This window comes from Ursus americanus, chromosome 29 (assembly GCF_024610735.1).
Source record: "Ursus americanus isolate L20-20 chromosome 29, mUrsAme1.1.p, whole genome shotgun sequence".
Lineage (NCBI taxonomy): Eukaryota > Metazoa > Chordata > Mammalia > Carnivora > Ursidae > Ursus > Ursus americanus.
In genome coordinates this window covers 12748781-12775589 of record NC_142155.1, presented here as the reverse complement: position 1 = coordinate 12775589, position 26809 = coordinate 12748781, and the positions used below count along the sequence as shown (strand labels likewise).

At 35.6% G+C, this 26809-nt stretch overlaps 1 protein-coding gene across 2 annotated transcripts in view; it reads left to right on the top strand.

Annotated features, from left to right (window-relative positions):
• Positions 1 to 26809, top strand: part of COL19A1 (collagen type XIX alpha 1 chain) — a 286447-nt gene that overhangs the window by 121022 nt on the left and 138616 nt on the right. For both annotated transcript variants that reach the window (XM_087856904.1, XM_087856903.1), the window contains exons 14-15: positions 6432 to 6485; positions 8077 to 8112. In XM_087856904.1, coding sequence (XP_087713030.1) covers positions 6432 to 6485; positions 8077 to 8112 — 90 coding nt within the window. The remainder of the gene's footprint in view (positions 1 to 6431; positions 6486 to 8076; positions 8113 to 26809) is intronic.

Below are 26809 nucleotides of genomic sequence, written 5' to 3'. Positions count from 1 at the left end.
TGTCCGCAAGTAAGATGGTTTGGCTTTTTAGAAGTAATCAATTGATGAACACATCTATGTGAGTTCCTACTACATGCCCAAATGCTCTGGCAGCCATTGTAGGAGTTCCAAACCTGAGTAAGACCCACCTGCTAAGAGAGCACATAGTGTCGTGGGCAGTGTGACCTTTCCTCTTGGAGAGGATCTTGGAAGAGCTCTTTGCATGCCCCCAGTCGCAGGGCTGTCGTTTCTTTAGCACCATCATTGTTTAATGTAGCTCATTAGGTACGTCGTAAAACAGGACAAAGCACATTAACTTTTCTCGCTTGCTTATTCAATTAATATGTAGATGATATTATTTTCCTTTCCCCAGTTTTGCCAAAGATATTCAGGAGTCATTGACTAAGGAGAAATAAGAAAAAGTAATGAGAATTCTCCTTTTCTCCCCTCTACGAACATTAGAAATAAAGAATCAAATGCTCTGCTATTACATCATTAGTGGTGGTATTGTTAATAATGTGTTATCATTCATAAACTATTTTCACACGGAATTTGAAATTTGATCCTTACTCTAGCTTTAGGGGCTAGCTAGGGCAGGGGGTTATAGCCTCTCTGTTTTCAGAGGCAAGAAATAAAGACTTGGGAAATTAAGCGACTTTTTTTTTTTTAAGAAAATGGTAAAATCAGCTTTTAACCCTACATGTTTGACTGAACAGTCTCTTATTTTCCCACTAAATCATGCCACACTTGTCACTGCCTATTTTTCAGTGCTAAAATAAACTGACTGTGCAAATTAAAATCATTCAACATTTATGACAGTTCACTCTGACTTTCAATAAGCACAGGTACACATTCTTAAGGAATGAAGGGCATTATAATAGCGATTTCAATTTGAATTAAAGTCAAGCCATGATGGAGATTCTAACTTCAGAAACACTCTGTTAGAATGCAGGGTGAATAAACTCAATGGGCCAGCTCTCTCCAACTACTTTCCAAGTCAAAGAAAATTGGAAGAATTTAATATTCCTACTAAATGAATTCAAAAGCCCTTTTAAATGATCTTTATTCTTGCATATTACAAATATCTTGATGGAAATGTACCTTTTAATAATTTCTTCTGTGCCAGCCTTTTCAAGAAATGGGCAAGCTCACTTTGGAAAATGTAAACCTGATTTACAGAGAAATATTCAGCAGTTCAGTATTTCTCAGTGGGACACTATTGGCATTTTGGGTAAGACAGTTCTTTGTCATGTGGGACTGTCTTGCAAGAGCAGAATGTTTAGCATCCCTAAGACTCATCAACTAATGTAGCAGCTCTTACATTAGGACCAAAAAAAAAAAAAAAAAATTGCTGCTATCTTTCTAAATGCATCCTTGGTAGTGTATGTGTGTGTAAATTTGGATTGATCTCCAAAGTATTAGAGTATTGGACCAAAGTTATTGGTCATGTTCATATTTCCTTTATAGTTTAAATAATACATGCCAAACATATTAAAACTGTCAAAAATTTGAATTGCTAAATTTTAGCCTTTAAAATATAAGACTTCAATTTTACACACATTCAAGTTTATAATTAAATGATTTTGTTGTGACCTACTATGAGATATATTCAACAAATGCATCTTATAACAGACTTGAGAAGGAGTCTTATAAAGTTGTTAATGTAACCTTTAAAGCCAGACTTCCTGGGCTCAGATCCCAGCTCTGCCACTGCCTAACTTGCATACTACTTGGAACATGACTTACTCCCTCTGTGCCTCACTTTTTTCATTTGCACAATGGGATGATAATATTAATAACATTTCAGGGCTTTTTTGTCTGTTTGTGTTTGAGGGTGAACAGGGTTATCATGCATAAAGCATTTAGAACAGTGTCTTGCATACAGTAAGAGCCATATAAACATTTATTATTATTTGAAACTGGGTTACATAAAACACATTTATCTTTAATAAAAAAATTATTTCATTTGTTTGCTTTTTTTATGGGGTTATATAATCTTAGAAAAGTTGATTTCAATCACTGAGTTTGGACTTTTCCTCTGCATTTTTATTATTGTCTTTCAAACATCCCTTATCAGAATTACAGCATCTGATGTTTCTAAAATAATCATGTTAATCTCCTTATACCAATGTAATCTGTATTATTAAATACAAAAATATTGAAATCACAAAGCTGAGCTATCAGCTGACAACAGCTGGCATAATCGCTAGGGAACAAGATACAGTCAATGGGAAGATGAGGTGAAGAATTAATTGATGGGTTAAATTTTGTTAACAAATATTATTTTGTATCTTCTGATTTTTAAAGATGCTACATACCATGAGTAGTAGATCTTCCAGTAAATTGAATTTCATAGTCTGCCTGCTTTTATAGTTCTAGATATAATACTGTCCTTCAGCTTTCATCTTGCCTTTAGATAAGAGTTCCTGTCTCCACATAACATACAGAGTCAACTACTGTGCTTTTGAGAATCTTTATATACATGAATTTTATTGAGAACCTTGATAATAGATTCCCATCTTGTTCAATATTGAATTCATAGTCTGTTCTGTTTGATTCTTTATGCTTTATGGTGAATGCTGCATCTTTTTCTCCCCAGTACTCAATAACCATTGATAGCAGCACCAGTGTGACATGAGGAGAAAAATTGCACTTGAGAAAAGCATTACTGATCTGTTTCTCAGAGCCTATTATGATGCCATGGCCTTAAAAACATTGTACTTTGTCACAAGAGAACATGAGTTACATGGGCCCACTTCAATGGCCATAAAAGTAGAAGCTTGATGAATGCGGTACTTCTCAATTGCATTTTATCCTATGTGAGTTAAAGCACAGTGGTTCCATATCCATCAAACTAAGGACAAACCTGAACAGAATGAACTATTAATTATGCCTAAACTTGGACTTGAAAAGTAAAAGCAACATTTATTAAGTACCTACCATATACTAAGTGTTTTTATAACCTATGATTCTCAGAACAACCCTTCAAGATAACTATTATTTATACCTATTTTATGGGGAAGTTTGAACAACTTAGGATTTTGCATAAAATGCCACTCTTTTCCTGACTCTCCTGAACTCCACATCCCTGCATCTTGAGTACCGCCAGTAGAATTAGGCCACTTGCTATATACGTCCATAATAGTATTCAATATTCACATCAGCTTGTATTTGGTCGCATTATTCCCCCACGGCTTCCTGACCATGGTTGATTGAACCGGGGATGATTAGCTGATTCATTTGCCAGGAAATCCTTCCCAGAAGTTGCAGTTAGGGTTAGTTTGCCAGGCAGGAATATTGAAAAAAAAATTTAATGTATTATTTTGTGCCTAGAAATAATATTTTTATAACACGTAATGTGCGATGATTATGAATCATAGTAATAACTGGAATACCAGTGTACCCAGAACTCCATGTAACCCCATGCCCCACCCCAGAGTTAACCATTTTCCTGAATGTTGTGTTTAATGCTGCCTTTTTAAAAAATAACATTTTCATATGCATATGTTCATAGAATATAGCGTTTAGTCTTATATATTTTGTAGATATTCAATAATATTTGTTGAATAAATGGGTACTTGGTGTCTTTCTCAGCCATTTCTTCTTCATGTATTTTTCTCTGGAGAGTGTTATACCAGGAAGCACAAAGAAAACCTATTTTTTTAATAAACTCAGTCTAGTAAATGGTACAACATCCTATCACTTACTTAAGCCTTGGCACCTCCTTTCCTTTGCCTCCTCTTCCAACATATCTGCACGTCCTGCTTCCCAGTACGTGCAGCCTCTGACCACTGCTCTCCATCTCCAGTGTCACCCCCTACCCTGGCCACCCTGCGCTCTTGCCTGCAAAGCTGTGGTAGCCCCTTTTCTTCTTCCACTCTTGCTGCCTACAATCTATATTCACATCGTGGCCAAACTGATGTTTTTTGAAACAAAGTCACATCATGTCATTTCTGTGCTTGAAACATTTAAGTAGTTTACCATTGCACGTAGAACAAAACCCAACCTCCTTACCATGGTCTGCAGTTCTCTGTGTGTATTGACTTCTGTCTAAACTCGACTCGATCTCCTCTTCCTTGTCCACATGCTCGTGACATTCTGTTCACCCTAGGGGCTTTGATGCTTGCCGTGTCTTCTAACCTCAATACTTTCCCCTTGGATCATTGCATGGCTGGATCCTTTGAAACAACAAATGTCCCCTCCACGCAGAAGCGGTTTCTGATCACCCCAATTGAAATAACAGCTCTCTCCCTCTCCCTCTTATCACATTCAGCCAGTTGTCCTGTTTATCAGCAGTCACCCTCCTCTCATAACACGAGTTCCCTGAGGGCAGGAATCTTGACTCTGGTAGGGAAAAATTATTCTCACGCTTATTAAAATGGTAAGGAGGACTTTTTGTTCACACCTATTGGAATAGGGGTATTGCAGTAGGGGGGAGAAATTGAGCTCGACTCCAAATACAGCAAGGACAGGTGTGGATTTATAGCCAACAGAATGATGGCCTCAGTGAGTGGAAAATTACCAAAAGCAGACTCAAGGGTAGGAGGAGTCTTGATAAACTGACTTAATAGGATTCTTGCTAAAGGCAGGCGAAACACTTACACATCAAAAGTGGGGGATGAGCAACTTGATCTGCTATCAAGGGTGGGGATTTCTTTCTAAACTGACTTAGAAAGATTCTGGCTAAAACTGGGCTAAGCAGGCCAAAGACAGAACAGGACAGAGGCCAAGTTTGAGGCCTAGTTGAGAAGAGACTCAGAAGAGTGTGGCCGAAGTTAGGTCAAGGAGAGAGACTTTGTCAACTTCTTGTTTTTGTACTTCTGAGTAACACTATCCAATAGAAATAGAATCTATTTAATATAATACTTATATAGTATATTTCTAAATATGATATAATTTTAAGACAAATATAAATATATTTTCCAGTAGCTGTATTTAAAAAAGTAAAAAGAGACAGGTGAAACTAATTTTAATAATATATTAAATATATCCAAAATATTATCATTTTAACATAAAATCAGTATAATATTATTAATGAGCTATTTTATATTTTTTGTACTAAATATTGAAAATCTAATATGTTTTACACTCACAGCACATCTCAATTCAGACTAGTCTCATTTTGCTTATTCGGGAAGGAAAGGCTATTTCAAATAATAAGAGAATATCACATCTCAAATATGATTTTCTTTTTCACTCATCCTTTTTCTATAAATACTCTGAGGTAACAGTGAAAGACCCATAGCTATGAGTTTTATCCTGAAAGGTATTTCTACAATTGTGAAGTGTTTTTTTGCCAATCAGACGCTGTGTTCATCCGTTAAATCTTTTTTTCTTAAGGTGTAAGACTACAGTTTTCACATAATCTCTGCAACAAGATTATTTTAGTATCCAGTTTTCCTTCATTTCTTGAAATTCATCATGGCTTCTGTATTAAGTAGTTAAAGCTGATGGCATTTGACATTGTTTATTGACCACAAAATGTCAGTGCAGTGAGAGACGGGTCCCTCAGCCAGGAAAAGCAAGACATCTAGATATACTGTGCCTTGTGTGGCTTCAGAAAATTTCTTTTTTTCCATTATTGTTCCTCCCTCATCCAATGTCTTAAATCAAGGATGAAGGAAGATATTCTTTTCCTATTTACCACACAGTCGGGATGTGCCTATCTAACTTTCTTTCTGTTTACACTGTGAAAACCTTCAACTGTAGAACTGCTTTTTTCCCTCCAGTGAAATATATTGTGGTGTTCCTGCGAGCTGTCATTTCTGAGTCTGATCAACTAAATACCCACTGAAACACCCAAGAGTCCAGAGATCCTTGAACATATATATCTGATCCTCTGCCTATGTCTTATATAGTTTCATTTAATATAGTTATAAATCCAGGTTAAAAAAAAATAGGAATTAGAGAACCAAAACATACTTTAAAACAGGAAAGAGACTACAGTGTAGCTTCAGGCTGTGAGCGATAGGGAAAGAATATGTCCTTCATTTATTTTTTCCCCCACAATTAGATTACTTGATAGAGATATAAAAATGTCTTTTATTTAATTCTTGAATTTTTTTGGCAAGCTTTATAGAGGCCAAATCAATGCTAAATCAAAGGTATTTACAACATCCACAAATTCAATCCAAAGTGGATACTTAAAAGCTCATATAGATCTGAATGATGTTCTCCCAGATGGTGAATTAATGTAATTTTAGCAGGAAGCAAAGTTGCACAAATATGCAGTATTCAGGACTCACGCTGATTTAATGTATCTGTACTCACCACAACGCAGATGTTACTTATCATTTTAGTGCCAGTTGTCTCTCTTTCTCTCTATACTACAAACTGAAGAATGGGATTTGGGAGTTCAGTAAATTATGATTTATTTTGTGACTAATGACTTAGAAATTCAAGCTTTCTGTGAATCGTGTACAGAAATCACAATGGTTGTGTTCTTCGTACAGGGTTTGAAAGGTGACTCGGGTCCCCGTGGTCCACCTGGCCCAAAAGGAGAAAAGGTATCGTATTCACCCAGAGAAGTGCCAGTTTTTCTAAAGAAAACTCTGAGAATGTATGGAGTGACTTTTCATTGATACTATTTAACTGCCAAAAGTTAATTTTGTTAAAATTAACCAAAGGCTGTTATGTTAAAAGCATCTGAAGAAAAGCCTTTTGGTTCATTTAATTAGTTTGAAGAGACTAAATGCACAACTGCTAGTTGACATTAATTTGTGTTTATAAGATTTCACTTTCTCTCCCTCACTTAACAGCATTAGCTATTCCATTGCCAAATTAGCAACTGCGCCTTGTATCAGGGAACTTTGCCAATAGCACTGAACTGCTACCATAATGGTGAAGCAGGTGGCCTTTGGGGGGGAAGGAGGTTAACTTTCTAACTCAGCCTTAGTCTGAATGCTTCATTTCCTGCCACTTCTTCTTGCATGCCATTTTATAATGATATATTGGCAGTGACCTTGAAAAGAGATTTAGAAATACTAAAAGCAAGAGTCATTCAGAATACGGTCATTGGATGATCCCAGTTTGATGAGAATTGTATGTGTGGGTGTTTTACACTGTATTTTGTTCTCTATTCTCAGCACATTTGGGAATCCTTGTCTGGCTTCAATATTAACCTCTGTGTTAAAACTGATCTTACAAATTGGTCCTCAGTGACAGAGTTAAGCTATGTCAATATTCCTTAACGAGTATTGGCTATTTTTATTCAGTTGTTCCAAAAAGTAATGATTACTCAATACGAAGTCTTAACTTTTGAGGTGACTATGTTAGATGAGGAAAGAAAAGTTACAGAGATATTCTCAACATGAGAACATCTCTCAGAGCTTTGTGCCACAAAGTATAAGATCTCCATAGTGTCCACCTAAAAAGCATTATAGCAGTGATGCTTGATCTTAATGATTAAGGGTTCTTATTAAATAAATAGGGGTCCTGATACAATAAAGCATATAGGTGACATATAAATCAGAAAATAGTAAGCTCTTAGATGAGCCATTTTGTAAAGATTTTGAAAACTTTCTCAATATATACACCTGGTAATTTGTATTCATGTAAGTCAGCAAAGCAATTTTGGAATTTTAAAAATATGTAAATATAGGCGAAGCCTCCTGAAATTGATGGCAAGTGCAATGTCAGTTTAGCAGAGCTTTATAAGAGGCAATAGGACTGCTTCTTGCAGCTGGGAGGCATGAAGTGGGGAGATCCACTTATTATTTCTGCTGATCCTCCTACTAACTTTGTCAGAAAAATTATCTGTCGTTGTGACACTTACCAGCTGCTCCATTGGCAAGTAACCATATTTGAAGAGATATTCTTTCTAATTTTGGATTAGTAGACAAAAGAATAGAAAATTAGATTATTTTAGCTTTTCAAAACAAGTTCTGCAGAAAGCAGGGGGGTGCACAGGGTGATATTTATATCATGAGAGCTAAAAGCACGATATATTTTTCATTGTGCAGAGACTCCTATCAAGATGAAATTCTATTTTCCTTCAAAATTTATCTATATATTGCTTCTATCCATTCAGAAAACTTATAAATAAAATGTGTAAGAAAAGATTATTAATAAATGCAACTTCTTAAAAATCTATTTTAGGGAGATACAGGACCTCCAGGACCCCCAGCCTTAACTGTAAGTATTCCTGAAATCAGAATTCAAAATTGAAATACGTTATCCTGTTTATTATTCACACTACATCATGAATAAACCAAAATTTAAGCCATAGGATAGTTTGAGAACTGAAAGTGACTTTACAGTAGATCTACCCAAACCTCCAGATTTTAAAGATGGGGCATCCATATTTGTGAAGTACTTAACCTTAGGTCATACCAGTAGTTACTAGAAAAGTCTGGAGGCAGTACCAATCCTGAACAATTTTCTCTACCCTCCATATGGTTCATAATTGTGCCCCTTGAATGTTTGATTATATATTCTTAACATGACATTTAAAGTTAATGGAAGCAAAGACTGTTCTACTTATTCTAAAAACTGTAAAAGAACAAAATAAACTATAATTGCCTAAAGGGTAAAAACAGCTACCTATTTAAACTGATTGTTACATTCCCCAGAACCTGTCCAAGACCATTGTTTTTTCCTATGTGATTCACTTCTAAGATTTGCAAATGATAAAGTGATACTTCCGTAACAGATTTATGAGAAAAGTTTCTAATGTGCACATAATGGGGTTGTTCTCAATTAAATGGTTCATCATTTATTAAGCATTTAATCATAAATATATAATGACTTTATATTTGGATATAATTTACTGTTATGGATTTTCTTCATAGGCCATTAAGGACTCTCATTTAACTTAAAGATTTGGTCTAACAATGACTCTAAGCCTAATAGAAAAGAGGAAACTTTCTTAAATAAGATCATTTGTAGCCTGAGGTCTCTTGAATTTTATGTTGATATTACCTAATGACATAAATTAAGACTTTAAATCATCAGTTTTCAGACCTGTTCTGATCGTAGAAGGTCAGGTTTAAAAAGAAATCTTCTAGCATCTGTGTTGAGCTCTTCCCAACAAGGCAGCACGGTAATCTCAAAGACTGCAGCTTTGATAACATTTGTACTTATCTTTGTACTTGAAAATGTCATTCTGAACAATATGTTAATAATGTCTTATACAAATAATTTTTGCAATGCTTTCTTAAAGGACAAATATCTCTTCGTAAATGAAAAACGTAAGGAATCACACAGATGACTTAGGAATGACCAAATTCAATTTACAATGGAATTCTGTGCTTGAAGCTTTCAAGATGGAAATAAAAACTATTTGAGAGGTGGTTTTAACTGCATATTATTCAGCTTTTTTATACTTTGTGGAGTTTATTTTTTAAATTATTTGGCAGTGATTTAGACTTAAGCCTGCTTATTTTATTTAAGTCACATGCTTTCTTTTGTTCAACTAAGTTACATGTTCACCCACTCCACTTAGTTATCTGATTTCCTAGTCATTTCTAACTTGTATTTGAAGAGCAAAATGTAGTCTGTGTTTATCATTTCATCTGATAATGCAATTTTGGCCCCTTACCCAGAAAACTGTATTGGAATATATCTATCTTATGGATTTTTTTTTTTTTTTTTTTTGAGAGGGGGAGAGTGCATGGGCATGAGGGCGGGGGGAGGAGGGGAGGGGCAGAGGGAGAGGGAGAGAGAGAATCTTAAACAGGCTCCACATCCAGAGTGGAGCCCGACACCAGGCTTGATCTCATGACTTTGAGATCATGACCTGAGCCAAAAATCAAGAGTTGGACACTTAACCAACTGAGCCACCCTGGCACCCCTATTTTATGGATTTTTAATAACAGCTATTGTCTTCCTGCCAAGTAGCACCCTGTAGATGTCTCTGTACTATTTAGCTGTCAGGCACTGAGGGAGTACAAGTGAATTTTTATACAAAAATATACAAGACAAAACCACTGTGGAATGAGAGGTTGTATTTCATGAAGTTAAATATTAGTATTATTTGGATGTTACTAATTATATGCTTGTCGTTACTTTATTAACCTATTAACTTTATCAACTGTTAAAAAATGGGCAGAGGCATGAATAGACATTTTTCCAAGAAGACATACAGATGGCCAACAGGCACATGAAAAGATTCTCAACATCACTCATCATCAGGGAAATACAAATCAAAACTGTGATGAGATATCACCACACACCAGTCAGAATGGCTAAATTTAACAATACAAGAAAAAATTGTTGGTGAGGATATGGAGAAAGGGGAACACTTTTACACTGTTGGTGGGAATGCAAACTGGAGCAACCACTCTGGAAAACAGTATGGAGCTTCCTCAAAGAGTTAAAAATATAACTATCCTGTGATCCAGCAATTGCACTACTAGGGATTTATCCAAGGGATACAAAAATACTAATTCAAAGGGTACATGCACCCCAATGTTTACAGCAGCATTATCAACAATAATCAAATTATGGAAAGAGCCCAAATGTCCATCAACTGATGAATGGATAAAGAAGATGTGGTATGCACATGCATGTGCACACACACACACACACACACACACACAGAATATTACTCAGCCATAAGAAAGAATGGAATCTTGCCATTTGCAATGACATGGATGAAGCTAAAGAATATTATACTAAGTGAAATAAATTAGTCCAAGAAAGACAAATACTATACGATTTCACTCATATGTGGAATTTAAGAAACAAAACAAATGAACATAGGGGTAAAAAAAAAGAAAGAGAGAGAGAGGCAAACCAAGAAACAGACTCTTCACTATAGAGAACAAATTGAGGGTTACTGGAGGAGAGGTGGATGGGGAGATGGGTTAAATAGGTGATGGGTATTAAGGAGGGCACTGTGATGAGCACTGGGTATTGTATTTAAGTGATGAATCACTAAATTCTACACCTGAAACTAATAGTACACTGGAATTTAAATAAAAAATCAGGGGGGCGCCTGGGTGGCTTAGTCAGTTAAGCATCCGACTCTTGATTTCAGCTCAGGTCATGATCTCAGGATCATGAGATCAAGTCCTGCGTCAGGCTCCACTCTGGGTGTGGAGCCTGCTTAAGACTCTCTCTCTCTCTCTGTCTGCTCCTCCCTGCCCCCTCCTCCTGTCCCCCAGATCATGCTCACACTCTCTCCGAAAGAAAGAAAGAAAGAAAGAAAGAAAGAAAGAAAGAAAGAAAGAAAGAAAGAAAGAAAGAAAGAACGAACGAGCAGGCTTGGAAAGAAAATAAATACTTTAAAAAATTTTTAAAAGACATAATTAACTATTAACTATGAGATAGGGATGAAGTGAAATGCATACTACCTTACCATATACTAAATATTTAATTGATTTTATAATGCAGATTAATACATTTTAATGAACTGATTGATAACAGTTTTCAAGGAAGATAAACTTGAAAGCTATACTGACTCCAGTATATTCAGATTAAAGGAGGCATTGTTATAGAAGAGTCAATAAACTGAGAGTTCATTCATAGTGGTTCTCAAAGCTAATTGCACACTAAATTCACAAGAGAGCTTCAAAACATACCAATCTGTGGCTTCACCCCCAGAAATCATATTTCAGTAGATCTGGTGTGGACCAGTGTATTTTAAAGCTCCCAGGGTCGTTCTAAATATGCAGCTGGAATTGAAAGCCATTGTATATGGGCACTGAAACTGAACAAGCTTTCTTCCTATTCAAAAAATTCTTTTAGACTTTTGAAGAAGTCTGGCTTTCATTTGAAATCCAACTTAATGCATCATAATAAAGAAATGTTTCTTTCCATTAGGGAGGCACACTAGTAAAACTGAATTAAGATTGAAGGCTACTTGGTTAAGTGGAGGAGATTAGGGCTAGGAAGATACCTTTAATTATAGCCTTAACCCAGCTATTCAAGGACTGCACTGAGTTCAGGTGTCTAAATGCTTCTCAGATTTTAATGTGCCCAAGAACATCCAAGGGTCTTGTTCAAATACATATTTATTTCATAAGTCCGAGGTAGGACATGAGAGTCCACATTTCTAACTGTATTTATTGCTTGTTGCTGCTGGTCCTCAGACCACACTTTGAGTCACAAGGCTTAGCATTTGACCCCCAGCTGCACCGCAGACTTGCTGCTTCATTCCATATATTCCCTACCCATACTGTACATTAGATGTACACAGATCACCTGATGTAGGTGTGTTTACCTTTAAATTTTTCCTGCTTTTCCTGAGCTTCTTTGATGTGTAAATGTATGTATTTCATCTAATTTGGGAAATTTTTGTCCATGATATATGATGGACATATGCTGGATTATTTATTTTTTTTACAATGCTGGATTATTTCTAATTTACTTAGAAATTTTACAGCTGTAAACATAAGTGAATTAGCCTTACAAATTATTTATTCTATTTGTCTCACCTTCACTATATATCTGAATCTGACTGATTCTCACATTTCTACTATTACTACCCATTCTAGACACCATCATACATCCCTGGATTATTTCAGTACCCAATTAATGGTGTCCCCACTTCTTCCCTTGATCTCCTTGAGTTTTACAAAACCACAGAAGCCAAGAAGTTTCCTCATCATCCTTCTGTTCAAAATCTCCAATGTTTCTCCATTTGATTCATAGTAAAAGCCAAATTCTATACAATGGCCTGGCCTACAATGTCTTACAGGATTCAACTCTCGTTGCATAGCTGACGTCATCTCTTATTCTTCTCTTCTTGCTAACTTTATTCCACAACAGTGACCTTCTTGCAGCTCTTCAAGCATGCCTGGTGCATATGCGCACCTGAGGAAGCTTGCGTTTGCTGTTTCTTCTGCCTGCTCTGGCAGGTAGCATAGCTACTTCCTTGAAGTTTTAACAATGACCACATTGAACTACCGTTTTTAAAATTACATCCACACACACACAGACACACACACACACACGCACACGCACAGAATTTCTAATCCCCATTAGTGCTTCATTTTTTTTCATTTTCTCCGTAGCACTTATCACTTTCTAACATATCATTTAAAATGCTATTGATTGCATTTATTGCTTGTTGTCAGTATTCCTCTATATTTGACTATTAATCCCATGAAGGGCAAAGGTTCTTCATGACTTTTGTTCATTGTTGAATTCCAAGCATACAGAGTTTAGCACACAGTGGGCTCCGAAGGAAAAAAAAAACGATGTTTAATGAATATTGTCTTTGTAAGTATCTGATCTTTGCTTTTTAGCCTCATTAATTCCACTTATTAACTTTCTTTCTCTAAGATAGTTTGTATAAAAGAAGAATCAGCTCTTATATAATGATTTTGGTGAAATCATTTGAACTGATGTTTTCTTTGTCACAAAATTTTTGTGCTGCTTATTTCATTTTTATTGTTCTAAGGTCATTTGTTTATTGAAGTTTTCTGAAGCCAGTTTTCTATAAAATTTTTTATTATTCGTTTAAAAAAAGAGTGCTAGCCAAATAGAATAAATTTGTGGTTCTTATAACTTGATTCTGACACAAAAGTATAGATTGAAATAAAAGTCTTTGATCTATAGTTTTAGGCTTTACTTTATCCTGCCTGGTTTATTACTCATCTCTCAGCACTTTGTTTAACTCCTAGAAGGTCAAACTTAGCATCTAATCCATAAAAATATTGAATCAATTGCTATCATATGGGACTTTTGCTTTCAATAGCACCAATAGAAGCCAAATAAAGTCAAATTGTACCATGATTCTAGCTGAAATTCCCTAAGCAACCACTTACTAACAAAAAAGAATAATTCCCTTATAAATACATTTTGCATGAACATGTACTTTTTAAAATTCTAGTTTTAAAAATGTCATCAAGTCACATTTTTCTGAAACTTATTTGGTTGCCACCATACCTGGAATGAATGTCACAAGGACACGGAACAAGTGAATTACTGGAAATCATCATCACAGGGGAATAAGAGTTTTCTACCATATTCCTCCTAAAGAACATCAATTTAGACCATCACCCATGGATAAGATAGTTTTGTGGAACTCCAGGAAGAAGTCTAGTAGAGTCTAGTGGAGAAGTTCCAGCATACCGCTGAAGCAAAGAAATCTGAAAAGTGTGAGAGGAATAGTTTCAACTTACATGTATCACCCCTCCCCCAAGGCTGCACAGCTCAGTGCCAAGAGATACCTTTTCAGCCCATGATTTCTCCTGCTGGGGAAAGTGAGAGCTTGTGAATGAGAATTCACCTGTCCCAGCTATGCAGGATACTGCCAAAGAAATCCACTTCCTTCTTGCCTCATCCAGAATACTGAGGTGTGCTGTGTGATAGTGTGGGTAATACTGGGAGAACAGCAGGTAGGGCTCTCAGAGGGTATGAAAAGGGTGTGAATCCTACGGAGTGCATGTACCTTAGACTCCTTAGGAAATTCACCCATAAGCCTCTGGGCATTCCTTACTTTTGATTCTCCCCCTAATGGCCCACAGGCACCTCCAAGGCTCCATGTACCTCATCTCCACACACACAACCCTTCATGGCCAGCTCCATGTGCATGCTCCCAATGGCAGCAAGAATGAGCTTTGCAGAGGACTAGTGAGTGCCTGCAGAAGCTGGCTGCACTCTGTGAGATTCCGAGAAACAATGCAAAATTGAACGTTCATCACTGCCGAAAGAAAAACAAAAGGGAGGCTGTCAACATGTGTCCTGACTATGCAGTATTGAGAGAAGGCATAAAACTTTAAGAATTCCCCACAAGAAGAAACAAGAAGTGTGGAGTAGGCATATTTGAGAAAAGGTCTGAGAAAGCCTTAGAATCCCTAACAGGGTGGATGGAAGGCATTTCTGTCCCTAAGCCAGTCAGTAAAGACTGAAACAGGTAACTGCTTTTTCAAATATGAAGGTAGTTGGGCACCTGGGTGGCTCAGTTGGTTAAGTGTCTGCCTTTGGCTCAGGTCATGATCCCAGGGTCCTGGAATCGAGCCCCACATTGGGCTTCTCCCTCTCCCCTGTGCTTGTGCTTTCTTTCTTGCTCTCTCTCTGACAAATAAATAAAATCTTAAAATAAAAAAAAATCAAATATGAAGACAGCAACACAAGACTTCAAGGAACACTAAAAATCAAGGAAACATGACATCACCAAAGAACACAATTATTTTGTAATAACATACCCCAAAGAAATGGAGATATGCAATTTGCCTGATTAAGAATTCAAAATAGTTTTAAGAGGGGCGCCTGGGTGGCTCAGTCGTTAAGCGTCTGCCTTCGGCTCAGGGTGTGATCCTGGAGTTCTGGGATCGAGCCCCACATCAGGCTCCTCTGCTGGGAGCCTGCTTCTTCCTCTCCCACTCCCCCTGCTGTGTTCCCTCTCTCGCTGGCTGTCTCTCTCTGTCAAATAAATAAATAAAAATCTTTAAAAAAAATAGTTTTGAGAAAGCTCAGTGAGCTACAAGAAAGACAGTTCAATGAAGTCAGGAAAAACAATACATGGACAAAATGAGAAGTTTTAGAGAGAAATCATAAAAAAAGAACCAGATAAATTTTGGAGCTGAAGACTACAATAAGTGAGATGAAAAGAAAATGCAGTTGAGAGCATACAACAGACAAGCAGAAGAAAGAATCTGCCAAGTAGAAGGCAGGTCCAGGCAGAACAGAACAGAAAAAAGAATGAGAAAAAGAAAAGAAAGCCGACATGAAGTATGGGATATCATTAATAGAAATGATCTACGCATTATGGAGTACCAAAAAGAGAAGGGAGGAGAAATGGGTAGAAAGCTTATTTAAAGAAGTAATGGTTGAGAAATTCCCAAAGCTGGAGAGAGAGTTGGACGCTTGAATTCATGAAGCTCATAGATTCCCAACAGCCAGGACATGGAAACAACCTAAGTGTCCTTCAACAGATGAATGGATAAAGATCATGTAGCGTGTGCAGTATGCGTGTATAATTATTTAGCCATAAAAAGAAGGAAATCCTGCCATTAGCAACAGCATGGATGGAGCTTGAAGGCATTATGCAAAGTGAAATAAGTCAGACAGAGAAAGACAAATACTCTTTTGTTCTCACTTGTGTGTAGAATCTAACAAAACAGAACTCACAGAAACAGAGAGTAGACTGGTGGTTGCCAGGGGTGGGGGATAGGGGAAAATGGAGAGATGTTGGTCAAAGATTATAAACTTCCAATTATAAGATGGATAAGTTTTGGGCATCAAATGCACAGCATGACAATAGTTAACAAAACTCTGTGATATACTTGAAAGTTGCTAAGAAATTAGATCTTAAATGTTATCAACACGCATATGCAAAAGGTGTTTACGAGAGTTGATGGAGGTAGTTAACTAATCTTATTGTAATTGTTTCGTTACTTATATCAAATCATCAGGTTCTACACCTTAAACTTACACAATGTTATATGTCAATTATATTCCAATAAAACGGGAGTGAAAAAGTGAGTTACCGATAAATTTAACGTATCTCTTCTGTTTGATATTTGTAATTTACAAACAGATGTTTATTTGCATGAGCTAAAACCAACGCTGAATAAAATAAGCATAATACCATTCAAATGTCTTTGATCAAAGTACTGTTTATCTAAGATCATAATGCAAATTTATGTTAAAAGTAGCTTCTGATAAATTATTCTGAAATCGTAAGATTTTGATATTAAAAAATCCTCTATTACAGGTAAATATTTTATGGTTTATTTATGTTATTTTAATTGTGACATTTTACACAAATTTTTACTTTACTTTTTTTTTTCAAGTTTTTACTTAAATTCCAGAAAACATACAGTGCAATATTGGGTTTCTGGAGCAGAATTCAGTGATTCATCACTTACATACAATACCCAGTGGTCATCACAAATACCCTCCTTAATACCCATCACCTATTTAACCCATCCCCCCATCCACCTCGCCTCCAGTAACCATCAGTTTGTTCTCTGTTGTTAAGAGTCTTTTCCAGCTTGCCTCTCTTTCTTTTTTCCCTCCTATGTTCATTTTTTTGTTTCTTAAATTCCACATGTGAGTGAAATCATATGGTATTTATCATTCTCGGACCAACTTATTTCACTTAGCATAATACTCTTTAGCTCCATCCATGTCATTGCAAATGGCAAGATTTCATTCTTTTGGATGGCTGAGTTAATATTCCAGTGTGTGTGTGTGTGTGTGTGTGTGTGTGTGTGTGTGACATTTTCTTTATCCATTCATCAGTTGAGGGACATTTGGGCTCTTTCCACAATTTGGCTATTGTTGATAGGGCTGCTATAAACATCAGGGTGCATGTAACCCTTCAAATAAGTATTTTTGTTTCCTTTGGATAAATACCTAATAGTGCAATTGCTGGGTCATAGGCAGCTCTATTTTTAACTTTTTGAGGAACCTCCATACTGTTTTCCAGAATGGCCGCACCCGTTTGCATTCCCACCAACAGTGCAAGAGGGTGTCCCATTCTCCACATGCTTGCCAGCACTACTTTACATTTAATGTTATAGATAAATCTTTACATTTAATGTGCAAGAAAAATAAGTGTAAATTCTTTGGTTCTTTGTCATTTGTTGTCAGTAACTTTAAATATAACTTATTTATATATAACTTTGTGTCTTTATAAATAACTTCTTAAAATTGTTGTATATGTTCTATGTTCTTACTATTATGTACTATTAACAGATATTCCTCATATAAAAAATATACTGCTGTTTTTACAGTAAAGTTTTGCCAAAATCCCTGACTGAAACTTCAGAAGTGAGGCAGGGACTATGATTGAAATAAGGCAGTTGGCTAACACCTCTGCCTCCTGACCTCTTTTCTCTTTTGGCCCTTGCATGTCATGTTAGAAGAGACAGGTGAAGGAAGGTAGAACAGTGCTATTTCATGGAGTAGGTCCACTAATTTTTCTTCCCAGGAAAATGACTCTGTTACTCTGGCCCTGTCCCTTTGAGAAGTTATTAAATACTCATCCAGATGGCACCAAATGTTTATATAGAAGCCAAAGGTTAAGTCAGTCAACAGCAGAAGTGTCTTAGACATGCTTACTAAATGATACTTTAAATGCCAGTCCCTTGGGACCTGGATAAATCTAGCGTAAGTGAAAATTAGGCACAGAAAAGGAACACAGATTTCACCCTATGAAAACTACCTTAAATACCATAAGCAACTGAGAAAAAAATCTCGGCTGGTCATTTATAAATCAAGTGACACACAAATTAACAGTTTGCCTCCATAAACAAGAGATCATATAGTATTCATATAAGGGAAGGCTTGAGATAGGGTTTTGTTTTGTTTTGTTTCAAAATTAATGTGTTGAAAATACAAAAATGATCAGTTCAGTAGATGATATGGCCCATTCCCTCTGTTTCTCCTTTGACCTGCCCACTTACCTGAATGCTGATCAGGTGTTGGGTACTATGCTAGGTGTCGGGAAAACAAAAACAACCCTTGTATTGTTGCCTTCCCAGAACCTGTTTGGTTTATGAAAAAGCAAACAGTTGTTCAAAATTGATCATTTTCAAACTGGTCATTTGCAGTTAGTGTGTAAACAGTCTACAAGTATTTGTACAACTGTAGTTATGTTGGTGTTACACAAAAACATTTACTTATTTAAGAGAAAATCATTTTTTACTAGAATTCATATGCTATAATTTAAACAGTAGTTTAAATACATTTAAATCACAGACTCAACTACTAAATAATGTTTTCTTACTAAAATTTCTAAGAAACCATAACCATCTTCTGTTAGGTGAATGAAATGGAAAAGTTCTTGTTAAATACCCATAGAACATAATTATTTTTAGTTCTGACTTGAATAAATATATGGTCTATAGCATATATGTACTGTATGTATTGATATGTACACATAACTATATGTGCTGTTTCATAGTAATTAATAGGTAATTCAATTAAGATTATTTAAAATTCCTTACATAACAAAATCTGAATTATTTATATTGTCTTTCTATGAGTTGCCTGAATTTGAACAAAGTTTGTCTTAAAAAGTTGTATAATTCATATTTAATTCACCGTTAACTTTCTGAAACTGACGACCCAGCTCAATATTGAGATTTTTAGGATACTCGTGGGTCAGAAGAAAGAAGGGATTTCAAATATTCTTAAAAATCCATAATTTTTTAAATTTATGGGCAAAAGACTTATATAAATGATTTAGTTGATTAAAATAGAAGGAGTTTCTATACTACAAAACTATTTTTATTGACTCTGTGCAGAAATATAGGGGAGTGCAAGCTTAAGGCCCTAGAAAGATTTATGTTCGGCCTCAGAGAAGATTTATGTTTTGGAAAACATACCATCAGCTCATTTGACAGGAGGTGATTTATATATCGTTCATTAGATAAATGATTTGAGAATAGCTCCTTCTGTCCTGTTTATAGTTTGCTTCTGTTTCAAAAGGCATTTCAAATTGTTTTCATCACAATTCTAAGTTATGTATTTTAAAGCTCAACAATAAAACTTGCTTTCCTAAAAGTGCTATACACTAGCAGTTAGGGGATTTTATGAAGGAGCTGTTTTTTCATGATGAGATATTCAGCAATCTAGAAAAATACACTAAAATGTATCTTAAATGTCATTAAAAATTATAAAATGGATAAGCCTTTTGAAAAATTATATGGAGACAAATATGTATTTAAGTCAGATATACACAGAAATGAGTTAAATTCAATTTCACTCTAAGTATATAAAAATTTTTTTGGGTAAGAACCTTATATTGATCTATAAAGTGGAATTTTAGAATTAAAATTATATTTACTCCACTTAACTGTTCCACTGGTTTTAACAAACCAAAAATTCATGCATTAGAGCTTAGGAGTTTTCCAGTCCCTTCATCCAGGGTTTGAACGTGACCATGTTACTTGACTTCTTCCCTGTGCCCTATTTTCAGCGTCTATAAAATGGAATAATAATATTTCTTACTACATAGTGTTGAAGTGATGATTAAATGAATTAGCGTTTGTACAATTTTTTGAATAATGACTGGCTCCTAGTAGGTACTATGTAACTTTCAGCTGGTGTTCTCATTGTTGTTATGTTAATCTTCAATGGCAAAATATCAATAGGAATGACTATCAATAGGAATGAGGCCCCTTTATGAAGTAATTGCAGAGAAATGTTCAGAGAACTTTCGTATAATCACAGCGTCTTTATGGGTAGAATTTTTTCTTCTTTAGAAAATTATTAACTATAAACTGAATTGAAGTATTTTCTTTTTTACCTCTAGTGTAATCTCTATGAGGATAGCAACCTTTTCTGTCATATGCATTCCCAGGGACCAAAAGTAGTTGGTGCAGTGTAGGTACTCAACACAAATTTCTTCTTCATAGGCAGTAGATATTTTTCACCGACAAACATATTATCAATATCACCAAATCCTACAGTTAGAATATTTATAGAAAAATATTAAATCACTGACTTGAACATTATAATGAAGGGCAGATACCCTCCTTCCAACTAAAAGTAATTAATTTAGGGCAGGTAGTCACCTTATCCTATATTGGTTACTTTCAACAATGGCAAGCCTGATGTCACTTACTGTTCCTCATTTACTTTTTGTGTCAGTTTGAGAGACATGTCGTTTGTGGGCAACTGGAATTATCTCTTTACGTGAAGAATCCTACCTTCTGTTTAATATACTGCAGACATGAATAGAACCTTTATATGTTTTAATTCATTATTAAAGTTTCTTTTGATAAATCAAGAAACAATAGACATAAGGGCAAAAAACTCAAGTCTATCCCAAAATGTGCAACTATTTTTATTTATTTTATTTTGGGCATGTCACTGATATTTAGTGGTCAAAGCAGAAGGTTTTAAAGTCATTCAAATTGTGGAATTCTGTTATTTCACCTTTAAATTTCCTAAGGAATTCTAATTCATTTAGCTATGTATGATGCAATATCTATCCCTCTACGAACATTTTAATAAATCCTGTCTTTTGTCACACTGTTTTAAAAGGATAGAGATTAAATGTAAAAAATAGTTAAGTTAGATATATCCACAATATAGAGAAAGGGTTTGACTTACTGGGGTCAAGAACTGTGAAAGGTATGAAATTTTATCCCGCTTGCAAAGTAACAATTTAGCCTGCCACAATTTAATGGATCCTAGAAGTAGACACGAGATCCTGAGTCAGAGGCATAGGTATTACCACTCATGGCAGCAAGCAGCATGACCTTCATGTTTGCATTGGTTGCCCTTGCCACCAAGTCTCAGGGCAAGGTTGCCCTTGCCACCAACCCAGGTAGGTGCTGCACATGCAATGAATTGGTGTCACAGCTGAGGAACTCCAAGTTTTGGGAGCCCAAATCTTTTTTAATGAACTTTTTTAACAGCCCTTTTTCCCAGTGGGAGACATTATCTTTAAAATTCTGAACAGTAAGCAAATCTTCCCTTTGCTTTCCTATATAAGCAGTCTTAAAATGATAATACAGAAGTAGAAAAGAGCAATTAGTACCTCCCTCACAAGACATGCAGAAACATGAAAGACCCATGGAAAGACCCATTGTCTCCCAACAATATCCACCCCTCTTTTCTATAACTGTCTTGGCTCCTGGCCAATTTTCCTATGGGTACGCCACTACATCAACCACTCTTATTAACCTTACCAAAAGAGGCTGAGACCAAAACTGTTCAATTTGTCCCATCTAGCATTTAATGAGGACTACTATTAAGAGGACTACTATTAAAAGAACTCCAAGCAGGTAGATGAGGCCAACCTAGAATATTGATTTCAACCATGTTCCCCTGGATCCCAGACCCAACCAGCTGAACAAATCCCATAAATTACCCAGATCTACCTTAGAAAACCAGATGATTTGCTCCTTAAGTTTCTGAACTTCTCTTTCCCCTTGACTTGAAGCATTAATCCAGTAGATCAACAAGAACAGACACATTTTTAATAAAACTTACAGAAACCCTTTCTGGGCCCCACTTACCCTAGTGTGCGACCAAAAAGGTCCTGAGTGAGCAGTATTCAGTCGAGTAGTCATTATCTTTTTGATCTAGGACCACATCAAGCCAACAAGAACATCTACGTGGCTGAGCCAGAATTAAGTTTGAATTCTCTAGGTTCCCTTTTGGCTAGGCTGGTGGGTGAAAAGATGGTTTAGAACACAACGCAGTTAGTGCCTCACTCATAAGACAAGCAGAAATGCCAAAGATTCATGAAGAATTATCTCCAGCAATGTGCTTGCATCCCTTTTTAAATAAATCCTAGCAAATGGTTGCTCTTTTATTTACCACACCATTTGCTAACAAACCATTTGCTAACTCTTTCAGCCTCTAACCAATTCTAATCCTTGGACACCTTCTGAGACATTGCCATTCTTACTTACCTTTAGTCTATGCTGTTCTATTGATGTGCTTGTTATAGCTTTATATTAGTACACTGACTCTCAAATTATGTTGATTTGTTCACATGATACACTACTCTTTTTTAGAAGCTTAGCGATAACTTTCCGATTGCTCCATTTCATTGAAATATTAAGAAAACATTAATTGTAATTTACTCTCATGCCAACTTTCTAGTGTTTGATTGGTAGTTTCAAAGTTAAGGCATTTGTGTCTGGCTTTGATAACATCACAATCTGGTCCTTTGAAAAACACTTCATATTACCAACCCAGCTGATTGAAAAGTAACATGGGACTAATATCCTGGGGGAGGAGGGTCTATGTGATATATTGTGACTAATCTTATTAATGCTACTTGCACTGAATTGAAGTCACACTGACTCAGCCTTAATTTATTCAGTATATGATTATAGAGGGTAAATGTTTGACCCCATTTCTAAAAGATTGTGTTTAAGGAAATATTTGTATATAGATTGACTTGTCCATTGACCTGCAGTATAATTTCCACAAAAATTGAGTTAGTTCTTGGATGTATTAAACTAAGTCTCAGAATTTTAGTATTTTCAAGGATGTCTTTTTTGTCAATATAAAAACTGCCAGTACACATTATCACACTTAACATCCACAAAAAGCTGGTAAATAGACAATGCAGTTACTTTACCCATTGGTTAGTGTACAAATTACCAAAATGCACGATACAGTTAATTCTTTATTTATAGGGAGGTCTCACTGATTTTGTGAATTAGGAATTAACCATTCAATATTTAAGCAGCCACCTTGGCATTTTCCACGTGTTCTACAGGATTCACATGGCTTGTTCAGTCTTATAAAGGTCATCTCCTTAGTTCTACCACCAATAAGTACAAGTTGAATCTAAAGACAAAGTGATGATAAAAAAATATTTTACATGGGGGTACCTCAGTGGTGTGGTTGGTTATGGCGTCCAACTCTTGGTTTTGGCTCAGGTCATGATCTCAGGGTCCTGAGATCAAGCCCCACATTGGGCTCTGTCCTCTACATGGAGTCTGCATGGGATTTTCTCTTTCTTCCCTCTGCCAGCACCCACCCCCCATGCTCTCTCTCTCACACACACACTCCTCTCTCTCTAAAATAAATCTTAAAAGAAAATATTTTATGTGATAATAATTACCACTGTGTTAACCAAATTAGTGGCAAGTTATTGCAATTTGAGACCACTTACATTAAAAGTAATAATCTGTTGTTTACTTTAGGATAAATCACTGGTATAAAAATTAGAGCAATTCCTTGCAATTTCAAATGCTAACTTTGAAACTGCATGCAATTAGTGAACTTTGCAAATCATTTTATTTGCCTTAGTTTATTCAGTGTTGTAAGTAAAAAATTAATACTTTTCGGGGCGCCTGGGTAGCACAGTTGTTAAGCGTCTGCCTTCGGCTCAGGGCATGATCCCGGCATTCCGGGATCGAGCCCCACATCAGGCTCCTCCGCTGGGAGCCTGCTTCTTCCTCTCCCACTCCCCTGCTGTGTTCCCTCTCTCGCTGGCTGTCTCTCTGTCACATAAATAAAAAAAAAATCTTTAAAAAAAATTAATACTTTTCAAAATAGTATATTTACATAGTTAAAAACAAAACTGAAAGGGTCATAAAAATAAATATCATATTTGAGTAAATAGATTGGGAACAATTACTTAGCATTTGGAAAAACACAAAGTTGAATACATTTATCACTCCCATACCAATAAAAATATTAGATGGATTAAAATTTTAAAGGTGAAAACTAAACGAGAATGGTCCTATGGAAAATATAGAATTTTTTAAAAGATTTTATTTATTTATTTATTTATTTATTTATTTATTTATTTATTTGAGAGAGAGAGAGAGAGTACACGCTTGATTGAGGGAAGGGGCAGAGGAACAAGCAGACTCCCTGCTGTGCATGGAGCCCAGACATGGGGCTCCCTCCTTGGACCCTGAGATCTTGAACCAGGCTGAAATCAGACACTTAACCAACTCAACCACCCAGGTGCCCTGGGAAATACAGAAACTTTAAAAATAATTAGTAAAGATCAACTTTTTAAATATAAAAAAGTCCAGAAAGTAAATATGAAAAAAAATTAGTAAATGTGGCCACATGAACAAATAATTCATGTATTGCAATTCATATATATATATATATATATATATATATATATATATATATATATATATGAACTGAACTTAGTTTTTAAAAACTGGATAAGGATGTGAACAGAGTTTATACAAAAGAAAGAACAAGATGACTCTTAAACATAAAAAATTCATCTAAATGTACTTATAATAAGAGAAATACAAATTAAAATGTCTCTGAGATACTAATTTTCACGTACAATATTGTCAGTGGTCTCAGTTCTTTTGGATATATACCTAGAAGTGGGACACCTGGATCATATGGTAGTTAATAGTTTTAATTTTTCTAGTAACCTCCATACTGGATTTTATAGCCACTGCACCATTTTACACTCCCACCAACAGTGTTCAGGTGTTCCAGTTTTTCCACATCCTTGCCAACACTTACTTTTTCTTTTAAAGTAGCCATCCTAACAGGTGTGAAGTGATCTTTCATTGTGGTTTTAACTTGCATTTTCCTGATGATTACTGATGTTGAACATCTTTTCATTTGCCTATGACAAAATAGCTAAGATACAGAAACACCCTAAATGTCAATTGACAGATAAATGAACAAAAATGTGATATATATACACAGTGAAATATCATTCAGCCTTTAAAATGGATTGGTGCCTCAGTCAGCATTTGACTCTTGGTTTTGGCTCAGGTCATGATCTCCAGGTGGGGAGATCCGAGCCCTGCATCAGGCTCCCACTCAGTGGGGAGTCTGCTTCCTTTCTCCCTCTCCCTTTGTCCCTCTCCCCTGCTCACTCTCCTTCTCTGAAATTAATGAATAAATCTTAAAAAGAAAGAAAGAAAGAAAGAAAGATATCCTGCCCTATGCAAGAACATGAAAGAACCTGAAGGATATTAGCTAAGTGAAATCAGCCAGTCACAGAAGGACAAATACCATATGATTCCACTAAAGTGAGGTATCTAGCATAGTCAAACTCAATGAAACAGAGTAGAATGATGGCAGTTGCCAGGAGCTAGGAGGAGAAATTACAGAGCTGTTGTTCAATGGGTATAAAGTTTCAGATATAAAAGATTAGTAAGTTCTAGAAATCTACTGTACAACATTGTGCCTGTAGTTAAGAATACTATATTGTGCACTTAAAAATTTGTTAAGAAGGTAGGCCTTATTTTAAATATTCTTACCACAATAAAGAAAGATTGGCAAAGGTCAAAAAGTTTGATAGTATAGCATGTGGGCAAAAATGCAGAGAAACATACTCATACATTCTGCAGAAAGTATATGTGGATATAGACTCTTCGAAAGATAGTTTGATACTGTTTATCGAAATTTCAAATTTTAGCTATGGGTGGTCTCACTTATTTATGAAATTAATGCATGTGCAAGACTATTTGTTTCAGTATTGTTTGAAATAGTAAAATAATAGAAACAATCTAGATGCCCAGCCACAAGTAAATGGTTAATATAGTTATAGTATTACTTTTATTTTAAAAATATAAAATTTTCACAGTTTTATGACTATGTAAATATTGGTATTTGTAAAGCCAGGTGGTATACTTTTATTGAATAGTTTTGTTGTTGTTTGTTTTGTTTTGTTCCCTGGTGTTTCTAATTGTGTGTTTGCCCTGTAATTATCCTCCATATTTTTCAAATTCTCTCAAGGAGTCTTTTATTTTGGGGAGTCCTATTCAGACCTTTTACTCCATTCTTGGCTACTAGCTTTTCAGGCAAACTACAAAATTCTCATTCTCTGACTCCTTTTACTTATTTATTTTTCTCGGTTGATTCCAAATCTTCTTTTACTTGTCATCTTCTTTCTTGGTTTCACTCTTTCGTTTATGTGAATTCATTTCAAGCAAATTATTAGGAGAATGTAAAAGGGAGGTAAATTTTCTAAGATTTTACATGTCTAAAAATATTTTTTTCTACTTGCACACTTGACTGCTCATTTGTCTTGGTACTGAATTCTAGGTTAGAAATTATGTCCATCAGAATTATAGAGGTTTTGCTAATTGTCTGATGAGAAATTATGAATTCTTTTTCTTATGAATTCTTTTTCTTCCTGGTTTCCTAAGTAGAAGGAAAGCAAAAACCGGTGTCTAATTCACCATTCTTCTCCTGAAACTCTTCATTCAAGCTAACACGGGAAGGACATGTTTTCAATTCCCTTTCTGATTGGATAGAAACAGCCTCTATCTGCTCCTTCCTCTGTGCCAGGTGGTTCATGTTCAAATTTATGATCCATGAGAATTATCTCTTGATGTGTGGTGATGAGGTATTTGGTATTTAGAAATACTCTTCTATTAATGGAGCCTAGCTTCCAGATTACTGTCCTATGTGAACTCTTAGACATCAAAAGTTGAACATTGACTCTTTTATTGTCTTTATACTTATGCTATTATGATATTAATCCTTCTGAGGGAAATGTATGCTCCTTGCAGAAAGG